The 21,045-nt window shown below is 37.9% G+C and overlaps 1 protein-coding gene across 1 annotated transcript in view; it reads left to right on the plus strand.

Annotated features, from left to right (window-relative positions):
- Positions 1-21,045, plus strand: part of CFAP92 (cilia and flagella associated protein 92 (putative)) — a 71,584-nt gene that overhangs the window by 40,949 nt on the left and 9,590 nt on the right. Inside the window, exons 5-7 of the mRNA XM_044676253.1 lie at positions 3,838-4,739; positions 8,833-9,027; positions 13,391-13,496. Coding sequence (XP_044532188.1) covers positions 3,838-4,739; positions 8,833-9,027; positions 13,391-13,496 — 1,203 coding nt within the window. The remainder of the gene's footprint in view (positions 1-3,837; positions 4,740-8,832; positions 9,028-13,390; positions 13,497-21,045) is intronic.

Raw genomic sequence — 21,045 nt, forward strand, 5'->3', positions numbered from 1 at the left:
CTTTGGCTGAAAATGTGTTCATACTGTACCTTTGTGGTTTCTGCCACTCCAGAATTCATTTAAAAGTGTTATTTTAAAATTATTTAGAACAGAATTTCTGGGAGATCAGGTGGGCTTCTGCCTTTCCTCTGCCATCTTGGCTCCATTTCTCCTCTTACCTCTTGATCTGCAAGTCAATGCTATGTTTTCTTTTGGAAGGAATGAAAAAGGAAAGAAGTAGGCATTTATTAAGAACTTATTACAGGGCAGCTAAGTGGCCCAGTGGTTAGAGAGAAAGGCTTGGAATTGAGAGGATCCGGTTCAAATCTGTCCTCAGACATTTCCTGGGCAAGTCACTTAATCCCCATTGCCTAGCCTTTGCTGCTCTTCTGTCTTGGAACTAATATTTAGTATTGATTCCAAGACAAAAGGGAAGTAGTTTTTAAAAAGAATTTATTGTACATGTCAGGCACAGGCTACAGGGAAGACAGTATGGAATTATAATGGGGGGAGGTAACACATAAAAGAGAGCTCAAAAGGGAAAGAGAAGATCCCTGTGGTTTTCAAGTCCAGAAGTCAGGAAAATTGCTAGAGGGAAAGAGGGAAATGAAAACTTCCCTGGAGCCCCCCCCCCCCACCCCAGGAGGAACTTTGTGGGAAGGGAGTGGGCCTTGCAGAGGGTTCTTCCAGGTTGAGAAGTCTGCAAGGGGGTGTCAACATTTGATTTGCTGCCCTGTGGCTTCCTCATCATCCCTGTGACTTGCTATAAGAAAGTACCCTTCCCTTGCCACCATTTTCCTATTGTCTCTTCCTTGAGGGAAAGTGCTAGGCTTGCTTGATCTCTTTTGAATTTATATCTGCAGTATTTATTAGCACTGTGCCTGACACATAGTAAGGGAAAAAGGGTAGACATTAGACCTGTAATTTCAGGCATACAGGGAACATTCAGATTAGGAAACAGCCGCCAAGCAAGTTGGCACCTTATTGTCTTAGAAAGTTGTCTAGAGCCTTGATCAGTGACACATGTAAAACCCAGTGGAATTGCTCATTTGCTCTGGGAGGAGGGGAGAGAAAGAATATGATTCATGTAGCCATGGGAAAATATTCTAAATTAGTTAATTAAATAAATGAACTTAAATTCTTAAAGAAAAAAAAAGAAAAGAAAGTTGCCTAGAACACAAAGAACTTAAGATTTGTATAGGATGAGGCAAATAGTTTGTGTCAGGGTAGAACTTGAAATCAGGTCTTCTGACCCAAAGAGAACTTTCTAGCCTCTATGCCAGCCTGACACTTAAGAAATGCTTTTTCATTCATTCATTCATTCATTCATTCATTCATTCATTCAACAATTCCTGCCCTCAAGAGGCTTATGCTTTATAAGGAGGGGATAAAATGTGTAATCAGAGAAGGATATGCATAGTGAAATTGAGGAGAGCCAGAAAAAAACCAATAACTAGGAGGATCAGAAAAGGAAGATTTCATGGCAGACTTGGTTTATGAACTGAACCTTGAAGGAAGCCAGGGATTCCAAGAGGTGGGAAGAGAGGCCCTGATGGTGGGAGGGATAGGCTGTACAAAAGCAAAGAGGTGGGAAATGAAGTGTAGGATTCAGGGAATGACATGTTTGATAGGAATGTAGAGCACATAAAGACAAGAAATGGTGAAATACTTCCTATCCCCTATGCTTTTCCTGATCTACCCATGGAAGAACTAGTTTTCTGTTGTTCCAAGAACATTCTATTAACACTCTCACTGGAAGCTAGATAGAGCAGAGTTTTGGGGAGCCTCCCCCAAATCCTTAGTTCCTAACCCATCCAAAGGAAAAAGAAACCCTTGAAAACAACGTCCTTTTTCCCTCTTGTATTCTGTGACTTGGTTTCAAAACCCTGGACGCTACCATCCCCCTTCTTCCACCCCTCCCTTGCCCCCAAATAAACCCTAAATATAATCTAATTTAATTAAATCTAAATAAATTAAATCTTAAAAAAAAACCCATTTGAAGGTCCCTTCTTCTCTTTCATCCTGCCCTTTTTATATTGTGTGGGACTGAAGACTTCTCCTTTTCCTCAATCATCCTCAGTTCCCCATTCTGACAAAAAAGAAAGACAAAATCAGGAATGATTTACTAGCTGGAAGATTCAGGCTGGTTTTCCCTGCCCCCAAAGGAATCCTTTTGATATCTTTGGCATTTTCTGTCTCTCTCTCACTAGCAGCTTACCCTATTATTAACAATAGGAAATGGTCTGGTAACCCCGAATTAAGTGAACCATTTTCTTCCTTCTATGTGAAGCCTTTCTTGATCTCAACCCTTGACTGCTAGTGGCTGCCCTCCCCAAACCAACTAGTATTTATTTGATATACTCTCTCATTCTACATATGACAAGCCCCTAGGATATTAGAAAGATCCTCTTGGCAGGATTGATGGGAGAAACTGATCTAGAATCACACACAGAATTAGAAATTGTGTCTCTCTATACTGTCAAATGGTCCATTCTATATCAACGAGATGGTGTGTGACTGGGGAGTTATTATTAGCTTTCCTACCCTTACCCCATGGAAGGCCCATTTTATAATATCAAAATAAACTATCTCTAATATCCTTGGATTTCTATAGGTGGATATTAGCTCCTTGAGGTCAGAGACTATTTCATTTTTGTTGGTATATGTCCTCACCTGGACTGTCTGGCACACTATAAGCAATTAATAAAATAAATTAATTTGGATTAATTTTCTAAATAATAATTATTATCTATAATAATAATCTTATTATTATTAAATAACCTGACTTATTTAATTTAAATTTAAACATTTTACTGATTGTTATATGTTATATGTTATACTGTTGTTATATGCTAACTGGAAGTAGCTATAAAAATTATCTCGTGAAGCTGACAGTGAAAAATTATTTTTAATTTGGAGTTAACTTTATCATATGAATTGCTGTCTTTGGCACATTCCCTACCATCCATCTTTGATGTTCCTTCCTCCCTCCTAATCTCTCTCCACTCCCACATCACTGAAATCCCTCCCAAGGAATTCTTTCTTTTTTTTAAACTTGTATTTCTCAGGTCAGAAAGAGGATAGCCCTTGGTAGATTTAAAAAACATGACTGCACAGTTCTAGGATATACATACACACCCAGAAAATGCTCCTCATTTACTGAGATGTTAAAGATTGGTATTTCCCATAGTTTGGTGTTCAAGGCAGTGGGCTCAATTTGTAATCTCCTAAGGATGGTTCTGGCTATTGATATTACCTCCTGGCCCTCTTTTGAGTCCCTTTAATGCTTATACAAAAAAAGGATCCAGTTATCTCATTGTAGTGGGTAAACCCATCAGCAGTATAGAGTTGGATGTCATTCTGTGTGATTCCTGCCCAAGCCCTCCCATCAGTCCTGCATAGAAGATCTATCTAATGTACTAGAGGTCTTCCTTTAGGTTTGAGAGACAATCTGGCACTGTGGAGAAGGCACTGAATTTGAAGACAGAAAGACCTAGATTTATATCCTGCCTTAGATACTTACTGACTGTGGGATCCTGGACAGTTCCCATAGCATCTCTGGGTTACATTTTCCTCAAGCCCAAAATGACAGGGTTGGACTTGATGGTCTTCTAGTTTTAAATCTATGATCCTTTTAAAAAAAAAGACCCCAAACAAAACATCCAACATTCTTTGGTTACTAGTACTCTCTCTCTACCTTCATTTGTAAGAATAGAAATTTCTCAGAGAATATATTTTGTGCCATTTCTTGTGCCCTAGCCCCTTAGTCAAGAAAACTGATTGAGATAGATGGAGGAACAAGCATTCTAGGAGCTTCTACAAGTGATCTTATTTTTTGCTTTTGTTTGTTTGTTTTAGAAATTGTGTATTCCAGTATACTGCAAATACAAATTTTATAACACTCCTGTTCACCAGACTCAAGGACAACTCTATGGAAGTCATGTTTATTTTGAGGATATTAATGTAATCCTCATAGGGTCTTTGAACCCCAGAAATCTTCGTGAATACCTGGAAGGACCACCAATGGATGTAGAAGTCCATGACCGAGATAAAAAAGAAGAGACATATTTAGCTCTTCCTGCCCTATTTGGGGAAGATTCAGCTGATGCAACTATGAACCATTCAATTAATGCAGCCAACATGGCTCAAGATATAATAGATGCCTTAGACCCCTCAAACAAGAAGGATCCTTATGGGGTTGCCAAGGTCAGTTTTAGGGATCTTCTGTTTGGCCAAAAGTTAATGGACTTGTTTGTGCCCATTCAGAGATGTAAGTCTGATTCTGCTGGCAAAAAAAAGGAGGGCAAAGGAGAAAAAAGAATTTCGGGAAGTCGTGGACCCATGGAAAATCCGTATCTTTCTTCGATGCCCGTAGGCAACTACTTTGAATCCTCCACATTGCTTAAACTGAGGATAGAAATACATGTGCCCCTGACGATGGAACTAGGCCTGCATGAAATTGCAGGCGATCGGTTTGGGCGTATAATTTTCATTTTTGATTCTTCCAAAACCGAATTCTTTGGGTCTCTTCTGAAGACCATTGCCGAAATCAATGCCAAAGCTCTAGACTTAGACATGTATCCTCTTCATGACATTCAAGAGGTGCTCTCAGCCTTTAAAGTGAAAGTGAAGGTACAGGCAAACCTCGACCAGGATGTGATTACTGGATTCCATTTGTTTGATGGAAAAATTCACCTCTTTATTTTGGAAGGACTGGCAGCACATGGATTAAGGAAGTTATGGGAGAAATATCAGAATCAGTAAGCAATTTTAATGATTTCTTTTTTAAAAAAAAATAGGGTTTTTTTTGGGGGGGAACACAGTTTGGACCTAGTATAGTGTCTTCAGCTAATTCAGGAAGATAGCAATAAGTTCTTCATAGAATATTTTTGGAGGTATTTAAAATATTTCATCTAAGTACCTTCATAACACTGGTTCTATCCAATTCTCTTTTAAAATGAGCATAACTTATCTGTAATTCTTCTCTTCTCCCAAGTTCTGAAACTGATATGTTTTATTTCCAGGGTGTTTCTTATTTGTTCATTTGTTTTTTTGTTTTGTTTGTTTGTTTTTAAATAAAGGCTTGCCTGAGATACTCTGTTCACTTTATCGATTGATATTATTAGCAATGACTTCATTAAAATGAAAGAAAAGTAATTTCTCTGAAATAGCCAACAACAGGGTTGTTATGCCACAAGCAAATATTTTAATTAATAATAAGAGCTAGTATTTGTGGGCAGACACCATAGTGGATAAGAGGAATGAACATGGAGGCAGGAAAATGGGTTCAAATCTTGCCTCAGGCTCTAATGAACTTAAAAGACCAAGCAAGTCAGCTAACCTCTGATCGCCTCAATTTCCTTCCCTATAAAATGGGGTTAATCATAGCACCTACCTACTAAGGGTATTGGTGAGGATAAAGAGGTCATATTTGTAAAATGTCTTGCAAACTTTAAAGTGCTAGATACATATTAACTATCATCATTATCCTTCTTTAAGGTTTACGAAGTACTTTGTGAATATGATCTCTTTTTATCCTCACAATAACCCTGGGAGGTGTTATCAAATTGCCATTTTACAGATGAGGAAACTAAGGGAGACAGTTGCCCTGGGTCAAACAGCTTAAGTCAGTGCTTGAGGCAAGATTTGAACTCAGACCTTCCCAATTTCAGGTTTTCTACTGTGCCACCTAGTAGTATTTCCCTATGTGTAAGAACCGAATTCTCTTTCATTTTTTACTTTACCTGCTCAAGCCAGATATTTAAGTAATATTTTATGCCTTGGTCATGTACACAAAAGTTTGTGAAATTCAGTTTTGTTTTATAAATAGTCTATAATCGAGGCAAAATAATCTGCTAAGAGGCTACCTGACAGCGAATATTGAGCCATGGAGTTTTGGAGACTTTAGTCCAAATCCTGCTTCTGACACATACTGGCTGGGTGACTTTGGGTAATTAATTGACTTAAAACCTGTGAGTTTCCATATGCAACCAAGTTTCAGATTTGCAATGGAGGATAGAGTTTTTTCTCTGGGAGTTCTCTAAAGAGATAAAATCATAAATCTGGACCTTAAAACAAGAGGAACGCAAAACGAATAAGCAATAAGCTTACTTGAAATAAAAAGAGGAAAACTCGGGAATCTGCTCATTCTTTTTCCCTGGTAAAAAGTGCCTTTTAGTAAAATTACATCATATTGATTATCATCATAGTGCAGTGAAAAAAGAATATTGACTTTGAAGTCAGAGGACCTGAAACCAAGTTCCGGCTTTCCCTGCTTAAACTATTGCTGTGACTTTGGGCAAATAATTTAGCTCCATGGAGTCTTATTTTCCTCATCTATAATGTAAAGAGGCCCAAAAGATCCCTTTTTGCTCTATAATTATTGATCATTATAAAGAAGGACTCCATATAACAAAATTATTTTCTGGTGAGGCAAGAGTGGAGGAGGATGTTGAGGATACTAGTTTGACTGCAATAGATTCTACACAAGGAATGTTGTTTAATTGTTTCAGTCATGTCTGACTCTTTGTGATCCATTTTGGGATTTTCTTGGCACAGATACTGGAGAGATTTGCTATTTCTTCTCCAGATCATTTTAGAGATAACAAAGCTGAGGTAAAGAAGGTTAAATGACTTGTCCAGAGACACATAGCTAGTAAGTGTTGGAGGTGGTATTATTTGAACTCGGGTCTTCCTGACTCCATGCTTAGGAATAATCCTATACAAATATTCTGTCTGATTCCTTTGAGAATTCTCTTTTGGAAAAATAAATATTTTACATTTGTATAGTGCTTATACTTTTTCTTCCTTTTCTTTTAAAGCCTTACCTTCTGTCTTGGAACCAATATTGGTTCCAAGGCAGAAGAGAGATAAGGGCTAGGTAATTGGGAGGATCAATACCAGGGTCACAAAGTCAGGAAGTGACCTGGGGCCAGATTTGAATGCAGGACCTGCCATCTCTAGGCCTGGTCCTCAATTCACTGAACCACCTAGTTTGGCTTGTGATCAGTATTAGTGGTGATGATGATGATGGTGGTGGTGGTGATGATAGTGATGGTGGTGATGATGACGATGGTTGTAGTGATGGTAATGATGATGGTGATGGTAATGATGATGGCGGTGATGTTGATGATGGTGATGATGGTGATGGCGGTGATGGTGATAGTGATGGTGATGGTTATGATTATGGTGATGGTGATGATGGTGATGGTGATGATGGTGATGGTGATGACGATGGTTGTAGTGATGGTAATGATGATGGTGATGATGGTGATGGTGATAGTGATGGTGATGGTTATGATCATGGTGATGGTGATGGTGATGATGGTGATGGTAATGACAACAACAACGACAATGACCATGATTTCCTAGAAAGATAAAATTATGGAGCTTTTTAAGTATGAAAGTGGGCTAGTTAGACAATTTGATTCAGTGCCTTCATTTTACAGATGATGAAAATGAATTCCTGAGAAGAGAAGGAATTTATCTCAGGTCATGGGATGAGTTCAAAATAGAGCTAGTTAAGCCAGGTCTCCTGATTATCTGGGCCAAGTTTCTAACACAAAACCCTGCTGGCCTTCACCTATTTCCTCTTCCTAATATCTCAACTACTTAAAAATCAATCCATTCCAATACCAACATATCTGTTAAAATAAAATAACACATGTGAGCATGCAAGTCATTTAATTACTCTGAGCCTGTTTCTTAACTCATAAAATGAGGCATTGCAGGATTTTTTTGAGAGGGAAGTGCTTTCTAAGCTCTAAACTAGAAATGTGAGCTGTTCTTATTACTAGAACAAGTTCCATGCTCATGAGTCATTTTCTCTTCACGTTTCCAACAATCTAATTGTCAATTTAGCTAGGTTTGGAATTGAAGTTTTTGGCCATAAGACATTTTGTTGTTCAGTTGTATCTGTTGTCTCTTGCTCTTCATGACTCCATCTGGAGTTTTCTTGGCAAAGATATTGGCATAGTTTGCATTTCCTTCTCCAACTCATTTTATAGATGAAGAAACTAAGGCAAACATAGTTAAATGGCATGTCCAGAGTCACCCAGACGTGTCTGAGGGCTGGATTTGAATTCCGGTCTACCCGATTCCAACCCTAGAACTCTAACCATCTGATGCCTATGCCATAGGATGTAGTAGTGTACCATATATGCTATTCATGATTCTCAGAGGTAATTCAACTAATAAAGCTAGGCACAGCCCTCATTTCAGACTTGGTGATTCATTCCAAAAAGGATATTGACAGATAACTTAGGCAAAGATTTTTTTCCATGAATTTGTGCAAATAGTTCACTTAGATACAGAAGATCTTTATTTTTAGAGTGGAGAATTGAAAACATCTGGGCAAAATTCTTCAAGAAGGGCTTGCCTTTTCTAGAAATTGTATGGTCAAAAATCACAGAAAAGCACAAATGGGAAAAGAAAGAATATTATAGTCAATCAGATCAAATATTCAGTGGACAGTACAGTCCACTAGAGAGCAGCTAAAACAAAAGGGATGAAACAAAACCTAATGGTTACTCTTCAGAGGCAGATAGATGGTGAATAAAATGCTGGACCTGCTTCTTAGGAAGACCTGAGTTCAAATTTTGCCCCAAACTTATCAGATATGTAACCTGGGACAAGTCACTTAATCTCTACCTGCCTTGGTTTTCTCATTTGTAAAATTGAGGGTAATTGAAACACCTAAAATGGGAATAAAAATAGCAGTACCTCTCAGTCTGTTCTGAGTATAATAAACCGAAAGAATATTTGCAATGCGGTTTGAAAACTTAGAACAAAATATAAATGACTGCTTTATTTATTGTTGTTGTTGTTATTAACTATTGTGATCTTCTATTGCAGAGCAGCCGATTCAGAAGATGGAAAGTTGAAAGTTTTATATAACTCGGAGTTAACATTTCATGAGCGACTGTATGCGGATCTCGATTCCATCTTATACCATATCCATCTCTGCAAACCTCTTTCATCTATAGTAAAACAGTCGATGCTTTTTGTCAGAGGATGGGTTCCTCAACCATCTTTACAAGCCCTGTTAAAGTTAGAATCCATTATATTCTGTTTTATCTTGAACTGGCTACTAGAGTACAAGAGCAACTTAAATATCTTCCTGAAATAATTACAAGTTTTGTTACATTTTGAAATAAAAATACTTCTAAAGATTATGCCCTTGCTTTGTTAGAGAAGGGGCAGCTAGGTGGTGCAGTAGATAGAGTGCTGGACCTGGAGTCAGGAAAATTCTTCTTTGTGAGTTCAAATTTAGCCATAGATACTTACTAGATATATTACTCTGGCCAAGTCATTTAACCTCGTTTGCCTCAGTTTCCTCATCTCTTATGTGAATTGGAGAAGGAAATGGCAGACTAACTTGGACGAGAAAACCCCAAGTGGCATCATGAAGAATCAGACCTGACTACAAAATAACTCAACAAGTGTTAGAGGAAGAGAGGAATCTTAAAAATCACCCAATCCATCCTTGATCCTGTAAATGAATCTCTTCATTGAATCCCATCATTGCTTACAAGGGATGAGCCAGCCTTCTGCTTCTCCATTTCTAAGTGACAAGGATGAGGTGGCCTAACTTGTTCCAGAGTTTCTTATAATGGGCGAAAATCTTCCATCAATCTGCCAGTCTTCGTTTTTCCAACTTTGGTTAGAAGGAATAAATCTGACTGGGTTTTGGTCTGATTAAACCTTTAGATATTTGAGGATAGAAATGATTTCTCCTTATGTCCTTTCTTTAGCAAGAAGAATTCTCTTTAGGAATGTCCTAACAAGTAAAACTGTTCTGTGGGAGAAAAGACTGCCTCATTTTGGTCACTGGAAGGGTTCAAGCAGAGACTCGATCCCCAGACCCTTGAACCAATCCTTGTGGGGCATGATTGCTTTCCAAAGATGTCTTCCTATGAAGGAACTCCAGCTTTTTAAAAGTCTTCCTCCTAAACTCTAGCTTGCAGGACTGAACAAGACCATGAAAGAGAGTAGATCAGCTTTGAGAATGCATGTATGGATCCATTCCAAAGTTTTGTTTAAATCATTGAATCAGTGGATGGAGAGAAAAAGTTTGTATTATCTGTATATCTGTGTGTTTGTGTGTGTGTGTGTGTGTGTGTGTGTGTGTGTGTGTGTACAAATAATCCAAACTTTTTTCTTATCTCTTACTTTCTGTCTTAGAATTCATACTAAGTATTAGTTTCAAGGCAGAAGGATGGTAAGGGCTAGGCAATGGGGATTAAATGATTTGCCCAGGGTTACACAGCTAGGAAATATCTGGGGTCAAATTTGAACCCAGGACCTCCTGGGTCTCTATTTACTGAGCCACCTAGCTGCCTTTCATTATCATTCATCCTTTCAGCTAGATTTTAGTGAGACTTCTGTTACTGTAGGGACTGAGGAGATAAATGAGAATAAAGGTAAGACATGATCCTTTTCTTCCAGGAATTTATAATGGGTTTTGTTCTCATGTGCTCAATAACAATACAAGACAGTGTTCTAGCAGATTCTCAAATGAGTAATAATAAGTACTGCATGCATTCTGGAAAGGGAGAAGGTCACAGCATTGGTGTAACTGGGGCAGGCTTTGTGGAGAAGATGGGATTTGAGTTGGATCTTGAAAGATGTATAGAATATGAAGAGATGGAGGAGAGAGAGATGAGGATTCGGGGTGAGCAAACAAAATAGACAAAATCATGGAATCACAAATGGTCATGGAGTGTTCAGGGGAAAGTGAGAATCTACCAGGCTGAAACACAGTGTCAGTGATGATAGAATTGGAGATGAACTGGGTGGTCTCTAAGATTGCTCTCTCTAACAGTAGCCAGGGCATTTTCCTTGGAAATCTTTTTATGAAATATTTAAGAAAAGTTGGCTAGCTAGCGTGGTGTCAGATTCTGAATGGCCTTCAATGCTTGGCCAAGGATTTTGGAATTTATCCTGTAGCTATTAGAGGATTTTTAGCTAGGGACTGGCAAGATGAAGTTCATCTTAAGATAGTTTGGCTTTGGTCTGTAGGATGGAGTATTTGATGGAGGCTGAACTGATGTAGATTGGCTTTGATCTGTAGGATATAACTGAAGGAGAAAGGTTGAAGGTATAACGAGAAGAGGCAGCAGGTTATGAAGTTGCGAGGGTCCAAATGTGAAGGGAGAAGCACCTCAGTGTGAGGGGGGTGGTGAGAATAAAGAGGAAGAGATGAATCCAAGAAAATTTTTGAAATAAGAATTGATGGGATGTAGTAACTAGAGAGAGAGGACAAAGGAAAAGGATATATTAAAGTTATTATCTCCTTCCATTTTCTCCAGAACCTTGTTTCATGTATTATCCTCTTACTCATCTTTCCCTCTGCCCAGGGGTGTGCTGGTAAATGCTTAGTAATCAACTCTAGGAAAAAAAAAAGTATGCATGATTCACTCTTAAGTTTGATCTGTATCATTAACATTTTCTCTATGCCTTTCTTAAGTCTTTGTTGTTCAGTCGTCTTTATCCAATTCTTTTTGACCCCATTTAGGGTTGTCTTGGCAAAGACTAGAGTCATTTGCCATTTCCTTCTCCAGATTGTTTTACAAATGAGGAACTGAGGCAAACAGGGATCAGTCTCTTGCCCAGGGTCACCCAGCTGGTAAGTGTCTGAGGCCAGATTTGAACTCATGAAGATGAGTCTTTGGAATTTCAAGCCTGGTGATCTAACCACTGTACCACTTAGCTGCCTTTTTTTTTTTTTAATGTCCAGAAATCAACAGAACAATAAACCAAGCCCTGATTTATAGTTTGCTGATTTCTGAGGAGTAAATGTTCACACTGAAAACAATTGGCTCTTTTGAACCAGTTTGAACTGGCTCCAGCATATCCCTGCCTCTGCTCACAAATATGCCCAGATTTCCCTCAATGTAAAAAACAAAAACAAAAACAAAACCTTCCTTTAACCCCATTGGTCTCCTAAGCTTTAAACATATTTCTTTTGCCCTATGCTACTATATTTCTAATAAAAAAAAATTAGCCTCAACTTCTTCAGGAAACACCACTCAGCTCCTTGTAATCTGGTATCTGTCCTTGCTACCATATTGAAACTACTCATTTAAGGTCTTTCATAATTTCTTAATTGTTTCATCCAATTGCCTTTCTTTATTTCTCATCCTCTTTGACCCTTCTAAATCTAATATTATTGACAACCCCTCTCCCCTCTCCTAGTGTCTTTTATTCTCTTACATAAATGTCTTTTTTTCTCTTCTCACTTAATCTCACAAAATCATAGAATTTCAGTGGAGATGACCACTGAGTCCAAGCCATACTTGAAAAGAATCCTTTTCCCACATGATTGACAAAAGATCCTCCAGCCTTGACTTAAAAACCATCAAAGGGGAAAACTACCACCTTCCAGTCCCTTCCACTTCTGAGTAGTTCTCCTCATGAAGCAAGCTTCAATTTCCCTTTTTGCCACTTCCATTCCTTGCTCCAATTATTTCTTCTGGGACTAGACAGCATAAGTCTGATCCTTCTCCCTTTGCTCTTTGGGAACTAGAAAAATCAGATCTACCCTGAGTCTTTTCTTCTCCAATCTAAATGTTTCTAGTTCCAGTCCTCTGATTGTAACCACAAGTGGATATTACCCAGAAAACCAATCAGCATAGCAAACTTAACATACTTCAATTGACAAATAGGAGAAAAGACAAATATTTCCCCCATAGATCCCAACAAGCCTGCTGGTACAAAGGAGACTAGAAAGGAAAAATAGAAAAGAGAGATCAGTAATTAACAAGAGATATTATACAAGAAAAAACCCAACCCGAAAGCCTCAGATATCTATATAGAAATGTCCAAAATAATGTAATAAACAGGATAAAGTAAATCATAAGGGCAGTTAGAGGGGACACAGTGGAAAGACTGTCAGGCCTGGAATCAGCTTTCTGAGTTTAAATCTGGCTTACTAGCTGTATGATCCTGAGCAAGTCCTTGAACTCTGTTTGCCTCAGTTTTCTCATCTGTAAAATGAGCTGGAGAAGGAAATCTATCTTTGGCAAGAAAACCCAACATGGGGCTCATGAAGAGTCAGACTTGACTGAACAATAAATGCTATATTGAGAAATGTGGCCATTTTTAGAGTTCCCATAGTTGCATGTAGATGAACTCAAATCTCCATACATGTAAAATCATATTTTCACTGGCTGACTGTTTGCTGGGGTGTGAAATAGGGGTTTTAGAGAAAAGTAAGGGGAAATGGATGTATTCTATTTTCACATCCTAATTTAAGAAGCCTCAGAAATATGTGTGTTGGGGAGTATAAAGCTTCCAGGAACAAAACCATGGGAACTTTTTTGAAGTGTGTGGTGGTGGGATGTTTGGGGTTGGGGGGATCCCCATTCCAGTGTGAAGATAATTAAAGAACTTTCCCAATGATCTCTTGTAGGCTCGACACCGTCTGCCATAGCAAGAAACTCAGAGATGTCATAGAAAGAGATCTGTTTCCTTCAGCAGAAATGGTAAAATATATGAGCCAAGAGTTCGGGATTCCTGTATGTAGGTCAAGGTTATTAACTTCTAGTCCGCTGAAGACAGTGCCATCTGCTCTTTTAAGGATAGAAAAGCCAGAAAAAAATATCCCAGACTTTGGTACTATACTCCAAGAACATGAAGAAACATATATCCAATGGAAAAAGGAAATGGAGATGAAACGAGCTAGAGTAAATTGCTTCATCCAGGTAGGTACTTTTTGCTACTATTTCATTAGAGCTACCATCAGTAGTGTACCTATATATATTAAGGCTACGGCACTTTTTTTCCCCCAAGTTTTATGGGAGCAGTTAAGTTGCTCAGTGGATGGAGAGCCATACCAATGGATGGCCCTCCTCCGTGGATGGAGAGCCATCTCATCAGAGATGAGAGGTCCTAGATTCAAATCTTGACTCAAATACTTCCTAGATGTGTGACTCCTTACAGCTCTTCTGCCTTGGAACTCTAAACTTGAAATCTGGAAACCCCAAGTTCAGGTCTGATATGGGGAGTCTGAGACCTTCCTCAAGGCGAATTCTTGGCAAAACGGGGACAAACTTGGGGTTTCCAGATTTCAAGTTCACAGAACCAATACACAATATTGATTCTAAAATGGAAGGCAAGGGTTTTTTAAAAAATGTATTGTTTTATTTTTATTTTTATTATTTTATTTTTATATCATTTCTTTTTTTGAGGAGGAAAAACACCTCCCCCCTTATCCATCACTTACTTTTTTACTTTGAAATTTAAGCTGTCCTTGGAACAAAGACAAAATCAGGCAAAAACATCCAGTTTAAGGATTGTATCTGTTAGCATTCACAACATTCTACTCTAGGAGTCCCTCTCCTCTTTGTCAAGAGGATGGAAGGATTTCTGGGATAATACTGATTTTTTAATTAATCTAAGGTTGATTTCTTTTCATTTATAGTATATTATTGGGGTCATTATAGATAGAGATTTTTTGTGGTCTTTATTTCATTCTTCATCAATATGTATATACATTTTATCATGTTTCTTGTGATGCTTTCATGATCTACATACATATTGTTAATCTTGAAAAACATAGAACTACTAAAAGTAGTCAGAAAAAACAAATCTTTAATAGGAGAGAGATAGGTCCAAAATTGGCTGCTATCACAGAGCCAAGTGCCACAAACTACACAGAATAACAACCTGGGGCTCTGGGGACTATCCCTGGGAGAAAGCCCCACTAGATGATTCTCCGAAGAATAATAGAACTTGGGGGATTTATATACCTTTTGGGGAACTAAGGACAGGGAAGTATAATTGATTGGTATTACCATGGCTACAAGGAAATGAGAAGTCCAAGACAGGATTATCAAGGAGACGCTGATGCTTTACAATGGATGCAAAAGGGAAAGGTCCAGCCAAGGACTGGGCTACCTGGGAGAGGACTTTGATACAATGGGAGAAACTACTAGGACAAAAGAGTACTTAAAATTTAACTTAAGTCTACCTTAAGGTGTCTATCATTTTGTCTGAAATGAGCAGTCTGGGACTTCCCTGGGGTGAGGGGAGTTCTCAGGGGTCAGGGGCAGATTTGGGGTCTCCAGATTTTAAGTTGACAGTGTCTACATATATCATCAATTATTTAGCTATTGTACAATTTACATTTTTTTTTTTTGCTATCAGAATGAATGTTGCTATGAATATTTTGGGGGTATATGAGACCTTGTTTTCTGTCTTTATCCTCTCTGGTATATATATATTATTGTTTCCTCTTGGTTTTGTTAAAACTATATAGAAAAACTGATGATTTGGGGGATTTATTTTAAACAATACTCTAAGGAAACTGTTAACCATGCCAATTTCTTTGTTGGTTCTCTGGTGATTTCTTTCTTTCCTTTTTATTTTATTTTATTTAATTTTTTAATATTTTTTTTTAGAAAAATTTTCCATGGTTACGATTCATGTTTTTACTTTCTCCTTCTTTGTCCCCCCTTTACCCCCCTCCCCACAGCCGATGCACATTTCCACTGGTTTTAACATGTGCCATCAATCAAGACTTATTTCCATTTCTTTCTTTTTTAAAATAACCTTTACGGGGGGCAGCTGGGTAGCTCAGTGTAGTGAGAGTCAGGCCTAGAGACAGGAGGTCCTGGGTTCAAACCCGGCCTCAGCCACTTCCCAGCTGTGTGACCCTGGGCAAGTCACTTGACCCCCATTGCCCACCCTTACCACTCTTCCACCTATGAGACAATACACCGAAATTAAGGGTAAAAAAAAAAAATAGCCTTTACCTTCTGCTTTCAAATGAATACTAATTATCTGTTCTGAGGCAGAAGGAGAGGTAGGGGCCAGTCAATGGGGTGTTAAGTGACTTGCCCAGGGTCATGCAGGTAGGAAACGTCAGAGGTCAGATTTGAATCTAGGACCTCCCATCTCTCCCTGGCTCTCCATCCACTGAGCCACTTAGCTGCCACTCCCTCAATTTTAATAAAAGAGGAGGGAGAGCAACAGCTATAGGTGACAAGGAAAGGACTACTTTCTGTTTGTGGAGTCCTAGAAATGGCATATCATATACTCTTTTAAAAATTAATTTTGAAAAGATTCAGAACTTGAATACTAAATAAAGTGAGGCTTTCTGAATAAATAGTAGAACAGAAGAAGAGTACATATGAAAATGCCTTTCTGAGAAGCCATGAGAGTATTGTTTTGATCACTTTTCCCTAAACAGAGAGTAGAAAGAGGTAGGACTATGTGCTTCACAAAGAGGGAAAAGGTACCTGTCTCAAGATGTATGAGATGGGCAGATAAGAATCATGATCTAGGGCAGCCAAAATGGCACTTTGGGGGAGTTTTGCACTCACCATTTAATTAGGTTTAGTTCTAAGGTGGAGTGTTCTAAGTGGAGTGGATGAACATAAAAATTATTATATTTTGTCAAAAGTTTCCTCTGTGTCTGCAAAAATAATCATTATTCTTGGTCATATGTTTAATTATTCTAGCTATTTTTAAAATTAATATTGAACTATCATGGCATCCTTGGTATGAACTTGATTATATTAAATTACTTTATATTTTGTAAGGATTAAAAATGATAAAGGCTGATATTATGAGGAAAACTAATGTTTTATTTGGGCCCATTTTGGTAGAATAAATCGGACCACGCACCTGGATTTAAAAAATCCCACCTCCAGTACCTTCTCTCATCTTGTCAGTCTCTTACGCCTGAGAGAGCGAGACCCAGCTCCACCCCAAAATTTAAGTTGCTCTCTACATTGGTTGGTTCCCGTTGTTTGACATCATCACGTCAGAAACCGGAAACCCATTGGATCACGGAAAATGTAGTTTCAAAGTCCCCCACATGTCCACAGGAAGTTTGTAAAATACTTTTAAATGGGACATTTCCCCCTGAGATCCGGCAAAAAAAGATTGATCTTTTTTTCAGTGGATCTGTAAACATAGTCTACTTCTAAATTGCAGGAATTTGGGGATAAAAGAAAAGGATAAAAACTAGCCGCATTGACAAAAAGCCAATTTGGAGCAGTCCCCTATTGGCATAAGAGTGTACATTCAAAACAAATGTATTCAACTCATTCAACTCCCCATAGTTCAAATCAACTGCCCCCTAAAGTTCAATTTTGATCTTCATGATCCAGTGAAGGCTCTTCAGGCATCTTCAAGGTGCCTTCACCAAACAGGTTCATTGTCTGGATTCTGGGGAGATGGCAAATTTCTTATCCTGAAATTATTCTCAAAAGAATTTAAACTTCACATTATAGATTATAAAACATACATTTCCTCCTAAGAATTATACATTTCCCTCTAAAATTACTCCTAAAAGAGTTTTATATATATATATATGTACATATATATATATATGTNTATAGATTATAAAACATACATTTCCTCCTAAGAATTATACATTTCCCTCTAAAATTACTCCTAAAAGAGTTTTTATATATATATATATATGTACATATATATATATATATATATGTGTGTGTGTATTTTTTTTTTACATTATCAACTTTTTTTTAAAAAACTTAAAATTCTAAATAACACATTTCTCAGCTAAGGATACATGGCTGAGTCACGGGGTTGAATAGAATCAATTGGCAAAAGAAATTTAAAAAATTCAAATTCAAATAAAAGAAGGAAAAATAAACTTATAACAGGCCCTTGAAGCAAGGCCCAATTAAAGTGATTTAAGCAGTTTGCTACCCATTCAGGAGCCGTTGACCACAGAAAGTTGCCATTCTCTCTATATATAAGAGAAATAAGGGGAATGTTTCTTTTTTTCTTCACCTTCTCAGGGAATGAGCCATAAATGATAGCCAATCTTAGGTGCTTCACTAGGAATTTAAGTTAAAGGGGACTCTCATCCTCTAAAATGTTAGAAAAGACTGGGACTCCAAAAACTCAAACCCCAGTTTCAAGCCCTTCAGTATTGGCATAGAACTTCTGCAATCCATGATCTGCATGGTCTTTTGCTCCTTGGCAGATTCTCAGTCAGTCTCCATGACCTTGTGGCTCTTTTTAGCACTTCTCCTGGAATCAGACAGAGAGGCATTAAATCACAGTCCCATAATATTTACCAATAATTGGCAGGTTACCATAGTCTCAGGCTTTTCAGGTATGCATTAATAATATAGCAAATATATATTTTCTTTAAGCTTATATCACTGTAAAATCAAAAAAAGATTAACACAAAATGAGAAAAAAAAGGAAAAAAATCAATTGCTCTAATTAAAAAATTTAAAAGGAAAAGCAATAAGGAAATAATGCTTTCAAGGATTAAAAAAATGGGAAAAGAACAAATATTGCATTGCACATGTAAGGAAGAAAAATAAAATGTCAAAAAAATAAATAGTTTAGAACTAGTGAAGGGTTTTTTTTTACCCAAAAATGAGATTCATTTCCTGTTAAGCCTTTGCATGAGCTGTGAATGTAAATGGGTTTTACAAAATAGCAGATTCACAATGCAGATTCAAATAGAGTACCATACTTTCTAATAACACATTTTAAAACAATAATAAACAACCCCTTATTATAATCACTTGCTGTGATGTTTTAAAAATCATATACTTGTTACAAATTCAAACCTTGGCTAAGATATTTTCTCAATGAACTCTGTTACTGCCTCCATAGTAATTGTGGGGCAGAACCTAAAAAAAGCTGATATTAAAAAAAAAACCTTCTGGGTCTAAATTATCCTCAGAAATTCTAGATCCTTCTGATAGAAAAGCAGGCTAAGACATATAGACTAGGGGGCAGCTGGGTAGCTCAGTGGATTGAGAGCCAGGCCTAGAGACGGGAGGTCCTAGGTTCAAATCTGGCCTCAGACACTTCCCAGCTGTGTGACCCTGGGCAAGTCACTTGACCCCCATTGCCTACCCTTACCACTCTTCCACCTATAAGTCAATACACAGAAGTTAAAGGGTTTAAAATAAAAAAAAATCTTTAAAAAAAAAGACATATAGACTAACACAGGTATACAGGAGCTCTCTTGGCTTCCTGTTTAAAAAAAGTTACATAAGACAACAATTCTTCATAATAAAATATATAAAATCTTATCATTTATACAGAAGGGACTAGGATCTAAAGTAAAATTTAAAACCTCTTATAAAATTACAATTTAAATCCTCAAGGCATCAAAATCTCCAAGGTTGTACACAATTATCAAGATAGAATAAAAACTTAAGCCATGTGCTCCTATGGGTTAGGTGGCAAATCCAGTATACATTAGGCAATTTACAACTTAAAAATGTGTAAGATGTTCATAAATGGTACAGAGAACAGCATTGTTTTTTATACTGTAAAAAAAATTGAAATCTTAAATAAATTAGGAAATACAATATGAGTACCAGATAACAAGCTATACAGTCAAAAACCTCTTTTACCAGTTCTAATAGATTTGTTCATTATTTGGGAGTTACAATAAAATCATAAACAGAATTAATCTAGCAGCCAAAACCTCATTAGCTTAAAATGATTCAGTGCAACAGGAAAATCAACAAAAAACAACAAAATTAATTCCCAAAACCAATCAGCAAAATACAGTAAGATACAGAGTCTTTTTAAAACAGAAATAAAACTCATTCCGTTCTGAGGTTTAAAAGTCCATCCCTGGTTCAATTCAAGGTTCTTCTAATTGAGCTCTGCTCTGAGCTTAAGGGGTTTTAAAGTTCAAAGTTCTCCCAAGTTACAAGTTTGAAATAATCGCAAGAAAGTTTGTCATTTTAATTCCTGTTTGAAGAGTAAACACTAGTGCCCACGTGGAAGCGTGGGGTAGGGGCTAGAGAACAGCTTAGGTCAGTTTTTAGAAAACCCACGTGGAGAGATTGTGGTGGTGGGGGGAGGGGTGTCTAGGTCAGGCTTTAGAAGAAACACGTGGAGGGCTAAAATGGAGTAAAAGCGTCTTTTAGATTAAAAGTCAGTAACAAGAGAGCAGGGGACGCAATACTTCCCAAATCTTAAGCGGCAGCAGCTGGAGCAGTCTCTGAGATCAAACTCAAAATGGCTGGGAACTCAGGAATCAACAGCAGGAGCAGTGGAAGCGGTGGCCAGGTCAAGAGTCAAGAAAATCGGCGGAGTTCTCAGTAGGGAATCGGGAGAAGTGGCAGCCAGGGGTCTGCACTGACGGTAGCAGGCAGGGCACTGGCATTTGGGGTTAAGGTCAGAAGCCAGAAGCAGCTTCCTTGCCCCGCCAGGGTGGATGGGGCTCAGCTGGCTGGAACAAGCTGTTGCTTTTAGCGGAAACATGCCACTCTCCCCTTTCCCTGAAAAGCAGCCTCGAGGCTGGGGTGAATAGGGAGAGGAACAAGCATGGAAAAGGAGCTTGTCTGAGGCTCCGGGAAGGATTCTAAATGCTCTCAGTAGGCTATCTGAAAAATTGAGAGTCCAAATTCCAAACTTCTGGTTGCCAAAAAATGTAAAGATTAAAAATGATAAAGGCTGATATTATGAGGAAAACTAATATTTTATTTGGGCCCATTTTGATAGAATAAATCGGACCATGCGCCTGGCTATTTAAAAAATCCCGCCTCCAGTACCTTCTCCCACCTTGTCAGTCTCCTATGCCGGAGAGAGCGAGACCCAGTTCCACCCCTAAATTTAAGTTGCTCTCTACGTTGGTTGGTTCCCATTGTTTGACATCATCACATCAGAAACTGGAAACCCATTAGATCACGGAAAATGTAGTTTCAAAGTCCCCCACATGTCCACAGGAAGTTTGTAAAATACTTTTTAAATGGGACAATTTAGATTTTCTTATTTCTTCTTTGACTGGGAGAGCCCAACTGATTTTATTAGTCTGTTTAAAAACCAGCACCTAATTTTACTTTTCAGCAATAGTCTTCCTATTTTCAACTGTGTCAGTTCTCCAGTTTTCAAGATATTGTCTCATATACTTCTTGTAGTATTCTTAATTCACGATTTAATCCTTTAATTCTATGCTCTGGCACTCTTTGTGGTGGCAAAAAACTGGAAAGCAAGGGTATGCCCTTCAATTGGGGAATGGCTGAACAAATTGTGGTATATGTTGGTGATGGAATACTATTGTGCTCAAAGGAATAATAAACTGGAGGAATTCCATGTGAACTGGAA

Source organism: Gracilinanus agilis, chromosome 1 (genome assembly GCF_016433145.1).
Source record: "Gracilinanus agilis isolate LMUSP501 chromosome 1, AgileGrace, whole genome shotgun sequence".
In the NCBI taxonomy this organism is placed as follows: domain Eukaryota; kingdom Metazoa; phylum Chordata; class Mammalia; order Didelphimorphia; family Didelphidae; genus Gracilinanus; species Gracilinanus agilis.